Source organism: Trachypithecus francoisi, unplaced genomic scaffold (assembly GCF_009764315.1).
Source record: "Trachypithecus francoisi isolate TF-2019V2 unplaced genomic scaffold, Tfra_2.0 Lachesis_group10, whole genome shotgun sequence".
NCBI lineage: Eukaryota > Metazoa > Chordata > Mammalia > Primates > Cercopithecidae > Trachypithecus > Trachypithecus francoisi.
The window spans coordinates 113,748,760-113,763,377 of record NW_022681455.1 but is presented as its reverse complement, the minus strand read 5'-3'; the positions used below and the strand labels follow the sequence as shown (position 1 = coordinate 113,763,377).

At 38.0% G+C, this 14,618-nt stretch overlaps 1 protein-coding gene across 9 annotated transcripts; it reads right to left on the bottom strand.

The window, feature by feature from the left end:
* Positions 1–3,081: 3,081 nt before the first annotated feature.
* On the bottom strand, positions 3,082–10,303 carry CMTR2 (cap methyltransferase 2). 9 transcript variants are annotated; one of them, XM_033218945.1, is made up of 3 exons: positions 9,866–10,303; positions 9,666–9,721; positions 3,082–6,725 (listed from the first exon to the last, which is right to left on the bottom strand). In XM_033218945.1, the coding sequence occupies exon 3, from the start codon at positions 6,704–6,706 to the stop codon at positions 4,394–4,396; it is 2,313 nt and encodes a 770-aa protein (XP_033074836.1). In that variant the 5' UTR covers positions 6,707–6,725; positions 9,666–9,721; positions 9,866–10,303; the 3' UTR covers positions 3,082–4,393. The 9 variants fall into 9 exon arrangements, with proteins under 9 accessions (XP_033074836.1, XP_033074831.1, XP_033074834.1 ...); XM_033218940.1 differs by lacking the exon at positions 9,666–9,721 and adding an exon at positions 9,338–9,420; XM_033218943.1 differs by lacking the exon at positions 9,666–9,721 and adding an exon at positions 9,338–9,420 and having other exon boundaries at positions 9,916–10,303.
* Between the last annotated feature and the right edge of the window lie 4,315 nt (positions 10,304–14,618).

Genomic DNA, 14,618 nt, shown 5'->3' with positions numbered 1-14,618 from the left:
ATCAATTCTGCAGATCTACCTACCAATCTATAGGAAATCTGTGGCACAGAAATGCAATTAAAAAGTAATCATAAATAACTAATCAGCCAAATTCAGATTATAAAAAAGGTTACAGGACAAATAACCAGTTCTTCAGCAGTTTAAATGACATGGCAAACAAAATGTTGGGGCTGGGCTCGGGGACAGGGACTAAATTGATTAAAAGAGACCTCAGAGACATCAAATAAACACAAGGAGCCTTATTTGGCTCCTTATCTGAAAGGAAAAAAATATGATAAAAAGGTATTTCTGAGACAACCCAGAAAATAGGTATTGGGTGATACTGAAAATGGGTATTAAACATGGACTGGGTATTGGGTGATATTGTTAGGTGTGGTAAATTGCTTATCTGTGAAAGATATGTATTTGCATGTCTGTATGTATGTAGAGATATATATTCCGTGAATTTAAAATACTCCAAGAAAAAAGTGGAGGGTGAAACAAGTTCAGCAAAATGCTGATAGTTATGAAACCTGGGTTGCAGGTACATGGGGTGGGGGTGGGGGTTGTTATTTTAATTTTGTGTATGTTTGAAAGTTTTCTATAATAAAAACAAAATCAAATAGCATTCTGTAGAAACCTATATTGATGATATGGCATACAAAATAAGTACATGTCATACACTTATTCACAATAAGCACATGTGCTTGATGAATTTATAATCCTAAAAAAAAGAAAATTAAAAAAGACACAACAACGTAAGATCACTCAAAGTAATGCTCAAACTGAATGATGCAAGCAGTAAGAGAAATAGCTCCACAAGGATTAACATTACTGTAGTTGCAGGGGTATTGTTTACCCTACTAAAAAGAAATCCACTCAAAAATATTTCTGCTTGTTTTCAATTTTCCCAGCTATTCTATTATAGATACAGATTTTTCAATCCTGGGACTCAATGGAAACAAAATAGAAACTCTCAAAAGTAGATAGAAAAAACACATCTGTCTTGCCCAGTAAAATAATTTGGTGTTAAAGCACAATCTTAAATAGCAAAAAAATGCAGAAACACATAAAATATGTTTATCAGCAAAGATCAGTAGAATATTTCAAGGTAATGAACACAAATAAAGAAAATTATTTACAAATGTTTTCCTTAAATCACAACAATCTAAGTCATAAATTAAAATATGGCCACAATATTAATACTACCTGTCCCATAACAAGCTAAATTGATGTGCTGCACTTGGTATGAACACAGAATGATCACACCTAGTTGATACGGCTTTGAAAAGACACAAAGATCAAGATCTCAAAAAATTCAGAGAAATATTATCATGGATACAATTTGTAAATGAGTACACAACCTATATGTGAACACAAGCAGACTGAACTAAAATTTTCAGTTGAGTGAAGTTAGACTGCTCAGCCTCACTATCAGCCACAGGCTGGGTTGAGTGAAATTAAATGCTAACTATGCTTAATGACAGATAATTTTTAAACCTTTTCACTAATAATGCACTTTCATGTATCTGTGGTCATAAAGAAGCTTCACCTCCTCCCAAGTCATTCCAGTATAAACTTACAGTTATCAAAAATAAGTTATTTGCATTTCTGTTTTGGCCAACAAAGAAAAAGCAAATATTAAACAAACAATAAGAGTATAAGGGGACAGAGGAGAACTCATTATTCAAGGCCTGCAATTTTATATAAACTAAAAAATGCATTAGAGGCTCAAAATAATAACAACCCATTATACATCTGTTGAGGATTATTCTTTTAATTACATGTCCTAAAACATACCTACATACTATGAGTTACCACATGTAGTGTCAAGTTTTGAGTTTACTTGCTACTTGGCCCATTAGGCCAACCCTAAAAAATGCTTACCATTGAAATGGAAATTCATTTTCCATTTCAATATTGAATTTGAAATATTCATATTTTGTTTCAATATTGAAATTTTTGTTTTATAGTGAGTTCTGTTCCTAAGATCATCCTGAAATGTTTTATCCAGTTTTTTTTAAAGGTTTGGGAAGCCTATTATAAAATAATTGAATCTCTCTTTTCAGTGTTAACTATAAATTTGCAGCCAGGTCTTGCATATCTGTCCCATCTCCATATAATAATTTGTCATCATTTTAAGAGTATAATACTTACATTAAGTGTATGTTTTGTTGAAATTAAACAGATTACAAAGGAATTAATTTGATATCTGTTTTTTAATAGACATTACAAATTAAAAATCTCAAAACCTGTGGAAAAAAGTTTTAAGAACAGTCTACCTTGGTAAAACATGCATACTCTCATCTCTTCCTGTCCTCTTCTACTTTTCCATTTATCTTTTGAATAGCATTTTTCCTTTCCTCTCAAAGAGAAATTCATATAAATCATTAGTACCTGTCATCTATTAATACATCCAGTTCAATCTGAACCTTCCTCAAGTCATGTCTACCTCTAAGGCAATTTGAATCCAATGAATCAGATGAGCAATTGATTCCAAAAGCCATGTTAAAAAGCAAAGTACATTTGAGAATACTCCAGTGTTACATAGTCCAATACAGATTAGAGTCAACAAAACACTAAGCATTCAATACTTATTTGAAAGGCTTAAAGATAGTCATAATGCTAGAATCTGGACCCATGCTTTCAACTTCATTCTTATCAAATAGTTAAAATAAGCAAAAAATAAGCTGCATTATTAGTATATTGAATACCACTTAGCAAGGCATAAAGATTAAGTGCAAAATGGTTTTCTAAGAGTGTTTTTTTTTTTCCTCCCGGTAATCAACCTTCTATCAGACTTCCAGTATCATACAACTGGAATTGCTTCCTAGAGTCACCAGTAGGAAACCAGCTTTCTTTCAAAAATCCACTTCGAGGCCTCCACACACTCCTCTCCCAACCCCCCTTAAGTATTCAGTTTCTTTCCTGAAGTAGATCTTCCATAAATATTACAATATTAAGGACTAAATTTTAATGAAAGCAAATCAGAGAAAATGAAAGAACATTAACTGTCATTCAAAACTCCCTTTAAAAATGTCTGTTTCCAGCTTATATTTTTAACTTCTTCCATAATTCCCTTTAAAAAAGATGAACACAAAATCTCTCTAGTAATGACTTTATTCATGAATCTATAACAGAATTCAAAATAGCAAAGAACATGAAAATTTTCAGATTAATATTTATTAACCAAATGCATCAGAAATACATCTATTTTCACATAACAAAAGTACCTAAAATGCACGTGAGAATATAAATATTCTCCACTTTATAGAACTTCAAGATAATGAAAAATTGCTTAATACAGTTTGCCACAAAAACTCATTATACTGCAAATACAGAAGAAATAAAAGGACTCATTACATTGCAAATACAAAAGAAATCAAATGCAACTGGCAAAATAACCATTTCATGGCTAATCTTTTGGTAAAGTGCTATTTTCATACTGAAAAAAAGAAATTAGTAAAGATTAAAAATTTAAATTCTAAACCATCATTCTGAAAGTCTGAAGAGTTTTCTTTAGTATTCACTATGTTCATCACATTCATGTGTTCCCAACATGAGACTAAACACTATCTCAAAATCTTAAAAAAATCTTTCCATTCACAGATTATTTCCTGGAAGTTAAAAATTATTACATCATTGCTAAATGAAGCTTTTCATGATACAGGCATGTATTAGATACAACAAATAATTTTCATTGTTCTAAACATGATCTTTGGTTTAAAGCTGCCCCGTTATCTTTTTTTAGTTGGACGGTGTGGTCAGTAAAAGATTCATACAACAGCACACTAGTTTTATTTGAGCCATATAAGAAAATAGGGTCAATCCCCTAAAGGCAATGAACGGCATATTATCAAGAATCCGGCGAGATGAATTCCCTGAAATTCATAACTGATGTGTTAACAGAAATCAGTGTTGCTGAATAGTGACTCACTCATTTCCTTTCCTCAATTACCTCTATCAATTCATTAACATTAACCAATGAATGAAAATTAGTTGGAAAATTCACTAACAGCATTAGCCACCAAGAGGAAATCGGCTGGAAAAAAAAAAAAAAAAAAAACTAATCTGAACAAAGGCACACAGATGCAAATCTTAAGCAGATTAAGTAAGACCAACTAAACAGCATATGTAAGCATGGCTGTGTCCACCCATACACATATACACACACCTCATATTTAGAGTGTAAATATCTATCATTGCATAGATTCCACCATGTGGAAGAGCTCTATGCCTGTAGGTGTATATACCCTAGGGATGAGAATGGATGGTTTTCCAGAATGGAGACTTCGAATGATGCAAACGTTGGCCTTCCCCCAAAATAAAAAGGTTTTTAAATTAATAGAACAACAGGATGCAATACTGGGCAAATTATAAGAAGTCATAAAGTTGAAGCTCAGAAAGAACATGTTCAGTTTTGTAACTGAAGGCTGTTGATAATTTCTTCCCTCTCTCTTTGAATAATGAAATGCAAATGCCTTTTAGCAATGGCAGCATTCAAATCCCACAAAAAATCAAGCAGTGCCCCCTTAAGGAGTACCTCCATTGGCACAAACTGTAAAACCTGCTGGGGTGAGTCAGAGTTGAGCAAAGTGCTCAACAACTCATTCACACTCTGCAAATATTGGAAAACTGGATTTGGAAGGTCCTGATAACCAACACATAGCAGGACTGCACAGGTCCTCAGGGGATCAGAGGATGTGGGACAAAAAAAGGTGATGAATCTAAAACAACTGTGGAGTACAAAGATCAAACCAGCCATAAATCTTGTGAAACAAGAAAGTACAGGCAAAATCATAACATCTCCTGTATGAAGCTCCCGCAATGAATGTAGAAGGCAGTCCAAAAATAAATGCTGGTAAGTTGGATCTCCATCATGAAGCAATGAACAGCTAAAAGTTGTGAGTTCAGCTGATTCTAGGAGTCGAATTTCCAATGGTATATGCATTTTGATATTATGGGAAGTCGAAAAGCCCACCAGCAGGCACTTTATTTGATTGCTGGGTTCTACAACCTGCTCATCCTGAAGGCACTCGGTAAGGCTACACAACTCGGAAAATATCAGTTCTTCAGAAAAAACATGACAAGAACAAGAATACTGCTGTTTTGGCCTAAACTTGGAATCCAAATTAAAAGCTCCTCCTAATGACTTTTCAATTGCTTCATTAAGAGTTTTTAAAATTTCACCATTGCAAAAAGGAGAACACTTTACCTTTGGCAGTTTCTTTCCCTCCAAAATATGCCATAAGTGACACTCAAGATTGGAAGCTGCTCCTTCTAAAATAGAACTTTGCCCAGGATGATATACACCATGTTCTTCAGCCCAACTATTAAAGTATCCTTTGGCTACTTTATCTTTCCATGAAAGGGCTTCTAGCATCTTCCTTTCATTATAAGTTTTAAAATATTTGTTCCTCTGCCCAAACCATTTTGTATTTGTACTACAACCAATACCAGATTTTTTTACTAGCCAATTATTTCTGGAAAGATGTTTCAGCTGAAATTTTTGCATAAAATATTGTACAGCACAATCCCTTAAGTTATTCAGCTTTTCTTGTTCCGCTTTTCCCATGCACTCAAACAGACGAATGTTCTCAGAAATAGTCTCTAGCTGATATTTATGAAAGAACACACAACATTCTTCATGTCTCTTAAGAAAAGAATCAGGAATCACATGATGGGGAAAGAGGGCTTTCCTTTTCATTTCAGTCCCAAAATTCAAGATCATCTTAGATAACAGAGGATAGATGGCCTCTTTCCCCTTATAGTGGAGGCAAATGACATAAACTTCAGAGTTTCCTGCCTTGCTAGTAGCAGGTTTGAAAACATGGACTTGGTCAAAGCAACAGTTCAGCAGGTACATCAAGTTTATGGAACAATGTTCGAACATAGTAAACATCTTCAGAACAAAAGAGCCACCGTTTCCGAGAGTGGTCAGAGCAGTGACAACTTCACAGTAATGCAAAGAAGAAACTAAAGCTTCTTGTTCACCAGGGTTTCCTTGGCAATCAAAACTCCCATCTGCAGTGACCAAGTGAACAGTAGCCATGCTGCTTATGAAATTCTGAAGTCCAGTCAAGAATTTCAGGGTCATGATATCACCAGTGTTATCTGGACCAAAGTACCACCAATGCAAGGTATTTGCAATAAGCCGGTCATCCATAATCATCATGAGGTCGTCATTTGCTTCATGGTATGGATTCAGAGTATTTGCTACCCAACTCCAATCACAAGGAAACCGATGGGATTTTAAGTAGTGGTTGAGACTAGCTATAAAAGCTCCTGGAGCTTCACAAAGGTGTAGAGAATTCAGCTTTCCATTCTGAAAAGCTTCCTGTGGAATAAGTGGAAAGCTGCACAAAATCTCATGGAACTTACACCATGCTTGAGTACAAAGTTCAGCATTCACAGATTTTCTAACATGAGAAATGATTTTCCCTGCTTTATTAGTGAAAGCAGTGTGCTCATGCCACTCATCCAGTTTCTTATCACTCAGTAGGTTTTTTACTTCATTTAGGGAGTTCTTCAAATCAAGAAATGCATTAAATTCAGTGTGGTCACAGGTGAAAATCTCACTGGGATCTGGTAACTGCCACTCATTATTAAGTGGCTTGCCATAAGAAAAGTTCTTGGCAAAGAGTTCAAAAATGTCAGCAAGAACATCTGGGCTGAATGACACGGGACTTGCTAGCTGCTGAACTGGTGTCTTTCTGCACTTACTCATTTTCAAATCAAATTAAAATCTAGGAAGAGAAAACACATAATTAAATGAATCAAATTTCTTAGTGAGTGAAATCTCATGAGCAGTAAATATGATCACACTCATGACAAACTCCATAAAATGTGAAGGCTAAAGTCAGCATACTCTGTTATTTAACCAGGTAATTTGGAATAATGAAAAAAGTTTTGATATCCAAGACCTGGGTTCAAATTCCAGCTTTGCTAATTATGGCTTAATAAGCAGCCTTGGGCAAATTCCATCTCTGGGATTTGGTTTCTTCTCATTAAAAAAAAAAAAAAGCCTATCATTTTTTAAGAAGAAGATAAAACATACTAGCATATAAAAAAAATAACAAAGAATAATTGTCAGTGAATGACAGCTCTGATTTTCATAGTAAACCATTTAACTCTTCCCCAAAGTTCTTCAAACCAATGGCTGTGACAACACCTACATGACCTCAAACAAATACACCTTAGAGGTTCATTCCTGGACATGACCTTTGTTCAAGCTCCAACATGTGACTTTTTGTTTTTTTTAGTTCCCATCATACCTTACCTCCTTCAGGGAAAGGATCATGTACCTGAACCCAGTACTGATCCTGCCACAAGCCAGTTACCCTCCTAGTAGGATTGCTGAATACATCCTCTGTCCAGATTTCATTCTCTAAGACAAGCACCTTGGTGGTACCAATCACCTATATGGGTCATCAACTAATGTTCATCACCATACTGCTTGTAAACTGTGCTATACTTGAGTGGTTAGCTTTTTTCTGTTTGATGCTGAAACTGACAGTTTACCCTGGTATGTCTCAAACTACAGATCCCTGGTTTTCATATGGTTCAGACAGCTCCACACTTCCACCATAAAATATCATTATTTCTTCTAGCCACTAAAACTTCTTAACACTTGGACAGCAGAATTTTATACTGAAGAAATATACGTATTAAATATACAAATTACAAATAGTCACTCTACATACTCTGGCAGTCAACACTGCCAAAGAAACCAGAAACAAAGAAACCTCTTCCTTCTGAAGAGGAAAAAGGATATGAGAAGTATGGCTTAATGGCAGAGTTTTGGAAAAGTTATGAATTCCAGCAGGGAGAGCAATGAATATTACATGGTACCTGTTAGTGTAATGTTAATCAATAGATGCTCTAGTTCATAAATTCTGCACTTATTTAGCATATACAATGCGTTCTACAAATGATTTTCCAAAAAATCTAAATTTGTTAAATATGAAAGAATTGACAATCAAATCATCATTCCAGAAAAGCAGATGTTCAAAGACAAAATGAAATAAAGAGAACTACTGCCGTTAATACATACAATAATATCCAAATGATGTTTCTTTTGGCATTTACTTTGTATTGTTCTTTTAGCACACTTTTCTCATTCTTATTTTATGTTTAAATTATTTGCAAGTCTACTCTACCAGTTTGTAATTTCCCTGAAGTAACAGGTGTCTTCTTAGTCATTTGTTTACCACAGTATATTTAGACTTAAAAAAAAATTTTTTTGAGACAGGGTCTCACTTTGCTACCCAGGCTGGAGCGCAGTGACACAGGTCATAGCTCCCTGAGGCCTTGACCTCCTCCCAGGCTCAAAGGATCCTCCCACCTCAGCCTCCAAAGTAGCTGGGACTACAGACGTGCACCACCACACCCAGTTAGTTTAAAAAAAAAAAAAAAATTGCAGAGATGGGGTCTTGCTCTGTTGCCCAGGCTGGTCTCAAAATCCTGGGCTCAAGCAGTCCCTCCAACTCAGCCTTCCAAGGTGTTGGGATTACAGGTGTCAGCCACTATGCCTGTTTTTCGTTTGTTTTTTTACTGGTAGAGCTATATTTAGGCAAACTTCTAAAGGAAGACAAAATTGAGGTGTTTCCACATTCATTAAAATCTTAAATAAGGGCAAATAAAAGTTTTTTACAACAAGTTCCTCTGTCTTAATTTGCATGGTGCTTGCTGGAAACGACAGCCATGTTTAGATCTCATCTATATTCTATTTTGGAAAAAGTCTAATTTTAGCCATTAACTTCACATACTAATTAATGGCTGTAGTTAAGCTGTGAAATCTTACCTAAGCTAATAGGTAATTACCTTCACATGAGGTCAACTTAAGTGATTCAGACACTCCACCGTTCTGACTATACTTTTGCTGTGTTGCCACCTAATTTTTATTACTACTCCCTTACTCACTACTCCAGCCGAATAGGCCTTTCTGCGGTTCACTGAAGACACCAAGCACATTCCAAGCCAAAAGTCTTTCTGCATTGGTTGTCCCTCCGCCTGGAATGCTCTTTCCCCAGCTATCAGCACAGATAACTCCTTCACCTCCTTCCAATATTTGCTCAAATGTCATTTTCTCAGTGAAGCCTACCTAAGATTGCATCTTGCATTCTCCATGCCTCTTACCTCGCTGTATTTTTTTCCTATGGTATTCATGTCCTTCCAACTTATAACTTGCTTCATGTTTACTGTTCATTATTTGTCTTCCCCAAACTAGAATGTAAGCTCCCCAGGGCAGAGATCTTTGTTTTGTTTACACATAAACCATTCCAAGAAGTTGGACACTGCCTGGTACACAGTAAGCACCCAGTAAGTATTTACTGAATAAATGAGTGGATATACTTACCACAAAAGGTATCTCTCTCTTCAGGTTCTGAATATGAGTCATAATAGTCCACCTCAACTTCACTTCAGCACTTAAATGCATGACTTAAAAAAAAAAAAAAATGTGGCTTACAGCGTGTGTGGGAAAATTTTCCAGTATATGATCCTCTGAGCCTTTCATTAAACACTCCATTGAGCTTTGTGGCATCATAACTCTGCTAAGTGGGTCGCTATTACCATTCTCATATTGCAAACTCAAGTAGGCAGTTATGTAGCCCCCGCGCAAGGAAATACTTGTAAAATTCGTAAACCCAAAACAAAACCCACAAGATCTCATCAACACTTTTTACCTCTCAACTGACACAAAGGAGTTCCAAGTGCTTGCGCCAACTCCTCCTACTAGCAACTGTGAAAACAACGGCCAGTGAGTATCCAAGGCTGACTTTGGGCTGGGCACCCCAGATCTCATTTCATCTAGTCAAGTCCCAAACCCCACTCCAGAGGCCCGGTCCCTGACCTGCAGGAAATTCGGTCCCAGCCCCTGGCTCACCCGCTGGGAAGTCGAAGGAGGGCCCGGAATCGTACCCAGGCCTGGATTACCTTCGCCCACGCCCACCTGGGCCCCAGTGTCTGGGGAGGCTGCACTTTACTCCCTCGAGGAAGCCATTCTGCACTTCCGCTCTCGGGGCTGCTTCCCGGGACGGTCGCTCCCTTTGGGTCCGCGGTCCCTCCAGCCACAAGGCAAGGAGGTGGTGCGCTGGACGGGCGGGAAGGCTGTCCGGTCGCGCCCTCGCGGCACCGGGAAGCCGATCCCACCTCAGGGCCGCGCAGCCGCCGAATGCCGCCAGACAGGGACCGGGGAGCTCGTCTCACTGCGCACGCGCCCTGCAGCCCGGGCCGGAGTCACGTGCGCCAACGTTACGCACGCCGGCGACTCTCGCCTCGCGTAGGCCTCAGCTCCCTAGGTTTTGTTTCACGGGGTACAGAAGCAGGAACCTCCCTCCCCCAGCCGCTATGGCAACGGAAGCGGCGCGCGCAGGCGGAGCGTTCTTTGGCTCCGCCCCCTCGGGGAGGGGGAGGGGAAGGGGAGGAGAAGGGGAGGGGAGGGAGGAAAGGGACCGGGCAGATCTGTCAGGACGTGCTGGTTCCGCCCACTGGCCGCTGGCCCCAGAGGCTTTCAGGCGCTTCTGTACAGATGTTAGTTCCTATACAGACTGGGTTAAAACTGCAGCTCAAAAGACAATAGGAGGTTAAAAGCCAAACTAGGGAACTGTGAGATAAGATTGTTTATATATACATGACATAATATATATTAATTATGTTACTTAATAAGCCAGTAAGAAAAAGGCCAACAACCCCAGAAGGAAAATGAGCAAAGATTAGAACAGGCCTCCCAAAAAACAAAAAAGTTAAACAAATAGTAAGGATATACAAAGCTGTTTATAAACTATTATTAGACAAGAATGGAAATGAAAACAGTAAGCTTTCTTTTTACTCGGTTTAGCAAAGATGTAAAACATTGGTAATGGCCACTGTTGGTGAGACTGTGGGGAAACAGGTTAATATCTGCGGATGGAAGGAAAATGTGATTATAAACCTTACGGAAGGCAAACTTTGTTTATTGAAACAAGGTCTCACTCTCATCCAGGCTGGTGTGCAGTGGCTCAATCTCGGCTCACTACAGCCTCAACTTCCCCGGGCTCAAGAGATCCTCCTAGAGAGATGGCATCTCCCCATCTTACGCAGGCTGGTCTGGAACTCCTGGACCCAAGCGATCCATTGGCTTCAGCCACCCAAAGTACTGGGATTACAGGCATGAGCCACGCCGCCTAGCCCAGAAAGCAAACGTTAAAAAGAGACATGTATTTTGGCCGGGCGAGGTGGCTCACGCCTGTAATCCCAGCACTTTGAGAGGCCGAGGCGGGCAGATCACGAGGTCAGGAGTCCAAGACCAGCCTGACCAACATAGTGAAACCCGTCTCTACTAAAAATACAAAAAATCAGCCCGGCGTGGTGGCGGGCGCCTGGAATCTTAGCTACTCGGGAGGCTGAGGCAGCAGAATCGCTTGAACCCAGGAGGCTGAGGTTGGAGTGAGCCGATATCACGCCACTGCACACCAGCCCGGGTGACGGTGCGAGACTCTGTCTCGGAAAAAAAAAGAAGACATGCATTTTAATCCAGCAATTCCTCCTCCTAGCAATTTATCCTTAGGAGATAATTAAACAACTGGCACTCACTTTGGACAAAATGTTCATTTCAGCATCTCAATAACATAGCCAAATGGAAATACTCTAAATGTTTACTTTAAGAGAATTAATTAAATTATTTACAGTATATCTATATAATGCACATATATGCATTATATGCAGCCATTAATAGGCTATATGTGTCAACAGTATTGCATGAAAATAGAAGAATATTAGAACTATGTGTAGAGTTTTTAACCATTTGTGTAAACAGATATATAGACATAAATGTAAAATTCATTTTTTACAAGTCTTACAGAACATGGACCAATGGAGAAAATATTATATTTTCACAAAATAGTGCTAGGTCATTTGCATCTCTCTATGGAAAAAAAATTGTATTTGGACCCTCCTCACATCATAAACAAAAATACATTTGGATTGTCAGTCTGTATTTTAAAAGTTAATAAGAAAACGTAAAAGAACATCTTTGCAACCTTGAAGTAGTCAAAAAGTTTATAACAGGACACAAAACACCAATCATAAAGGAAAAATGTATAAATTGAACTATATTAAAACTAAAAATATCTATTCATCAAAAGACACCATTGTGAGTGAAAAGGCAACCTACAGAGTGGGAGAAGATATGTGTGTGTGTGTGTCTGTGTGTGTGTGTAACTACATATATTTATACAGCAGAAAAATGGACAGAGGCTGGCCATGGTGGCTCACTCCTGTAATCCCAGCACCTCAGGAGGTTGAGGTGGGCAGATGACTTGAGGTCAGGAGTTAGAGACCAGCCTGGCCAACATGGCGAAACCCCATCTCTACTAAAAATATTTTTTAAAATTAGCTGGGCTTGGTGGTGGGCACCTATAAACCCAGCTACTCTGGAGGCTGAGGCAGGAGAATCTCTTGAACTCGGGAGGCAGAGGTTGCGGTCAGCCAAGATCACACCACTGCACTCCAGCCCAGATGACAGAGCAAGACTCTGTCTCAAAAAAGAAAGAAAGAAAGAAAGAAAGAAAAATGGACAGACACTTCAAAAAGATATATCCAAAAGTCCTATGAACATATGAAAAGGTGTTAAACCTCATTAGGCTTTAGGAAAATGCAAACCAAAACCACAATAAGATACTATTGCACACCCACCAGAATGGCTAAAATGAAAAAGACTGAAAACGTGTTAGGGAAGATGGAGAGAAACCACTGAAAAACTGTTTGAAAGAAAATGATCTTCTAGACTCACTGGTTGGTTGCCTTTTCTTCTTTTCTTTGTTTTCTGTTTGTTTGTTTTGTTTTGTTGTTGTTCTTATATTTCAGTTTTTTGAGGTGTACATATGTACAGTGAAATGCTCAGATCTTAAGTGTCCTATTTGACAAATGCTTATTAATTAATAAGCATTAATTTGTCCTTTTGACAAATGCTTATTAAATATTCCAGAAAGTTTCCTTGCACTCCATCCCAATCCATCTCCTACCTTCAAGAAGTACCCACCCATCTGTTTTCTATCACCATAGTTTAGTTCTACCTATTCCAGAATTTTATATAAATTCAATCATTACAGCTTAGGCCTTTTTGTTTCCAGCCCCTTTAGATTCAGTTAAATATTTATCCATGCTGTTGTATGTGTCTAGTATTTCCCATTAACATATAAAACAGAGCTCTGAGTGAGCATTGAGTGAACAGCATCGGACTTGGTGGAGACAAGAGGAATGTTCTTATAGCTCATTTGTTTGATCTGTTTGTCTGATTCAGTGGAACACCACACAGCATTGGTTTTGGCTGTTATACAATCTTAAATTGTTCCTATTCTTTGTCACCTGGTGTTCCATTTACTCTCTTCTTGTTGCATAGAATGAACCACCGGTTAAAGGCAGCAAAGACAGTGCTCCTAAGGGAACACTAATGTTGAAATTCAGAAGTTGATATGAATTTTGAACTTGATAGTTCTTCTAGTCTCCCTTAAGAGCTTCATTAGATCTCTTTCTTTCTTTCTTTTTCTTTTCTCTTTCTTTTTATTTTCTCTTCTCTTCTCTTCTCTTCTCCTTTCCTTTCCTTTTCTTCTTTCTTCCTTTCTTCCTTTCTTTCTTTATTTTCCCTCCCTGCCTCCCTCCCTCGCTTCCCTCATTCCCTCCCTCCCTCCCTCCCTCCCTCCCTCCCTCCTTCCTTCCTTCCTTCCTTCCTTCCTTCCTTCTTCCTTCTTCTTTGAGACAGGGTCTTGCTCTGTTACCCAGGCTGGAGTGCAGTGGCACCACCATAGCTCACTGCCACCTCAAACTCCTGGACTTAGGGGATCGTCTCGCTTGGGCCTCCCAAAGTGCTGAGATTCCAGGCATGAGCCACTGCACCCAGCCCTTCACTAGATCTTTATATAGTATTCTGATCAAATTTTCACATAGCACTTATGATATCAAAACATGATGTTAAGATAAAATATAGTAAAAATTATAACCAATTCGTGTGTTATACTATTGGGTAGAACATCTACATTGTGGTATTTGTGGGAAAGTGCTTGTAAGCAGAAGCCTGAATCTTTTTTCTTAGTATTTAGAAGCAAAAGTTATGAAAACAAATTAATTGATGTGTAAGGATAAATACAAGAATTCTAAACATCAGGTCATGAAAGCAGTTTTTGTCTACTTTTAACGCTGTAACACACAATTAAACTTCATTTTGCACTTTATACATTCAGGATTAAAATTCAATGTGAAATGTCTTTCTTAAAATCAGTAATTCATTTTTTTTTTCTTATATAGTGAATTTAAAGTTAACTAAACAGTGTGAGTCACTAAAAAACTCAAAGTGTATTTTATATGTTACAAATATCATTAGAGATTATGTTTAAGATTCATCTTAAAATAAGATTTATAATACAGTCATTACTAATATGCTGACCCCAAATACATTTTTACTTAAATTAGTTTTTTATGGACTGAATTGTGCCCCCCACCAAATGCTTCTGTTGAAGTTCTAACTCTGAATGGATTTGGAGCTAGGGCCTTAAAGAAGGCAATTAAGGTTACAAAGATTCTAAGGGTGGGGCCCTAACCTGATAGGACTGATGCCCTTATAAAAAGAGGAACAGACACCAGAAATATCTCAATATCTCTCT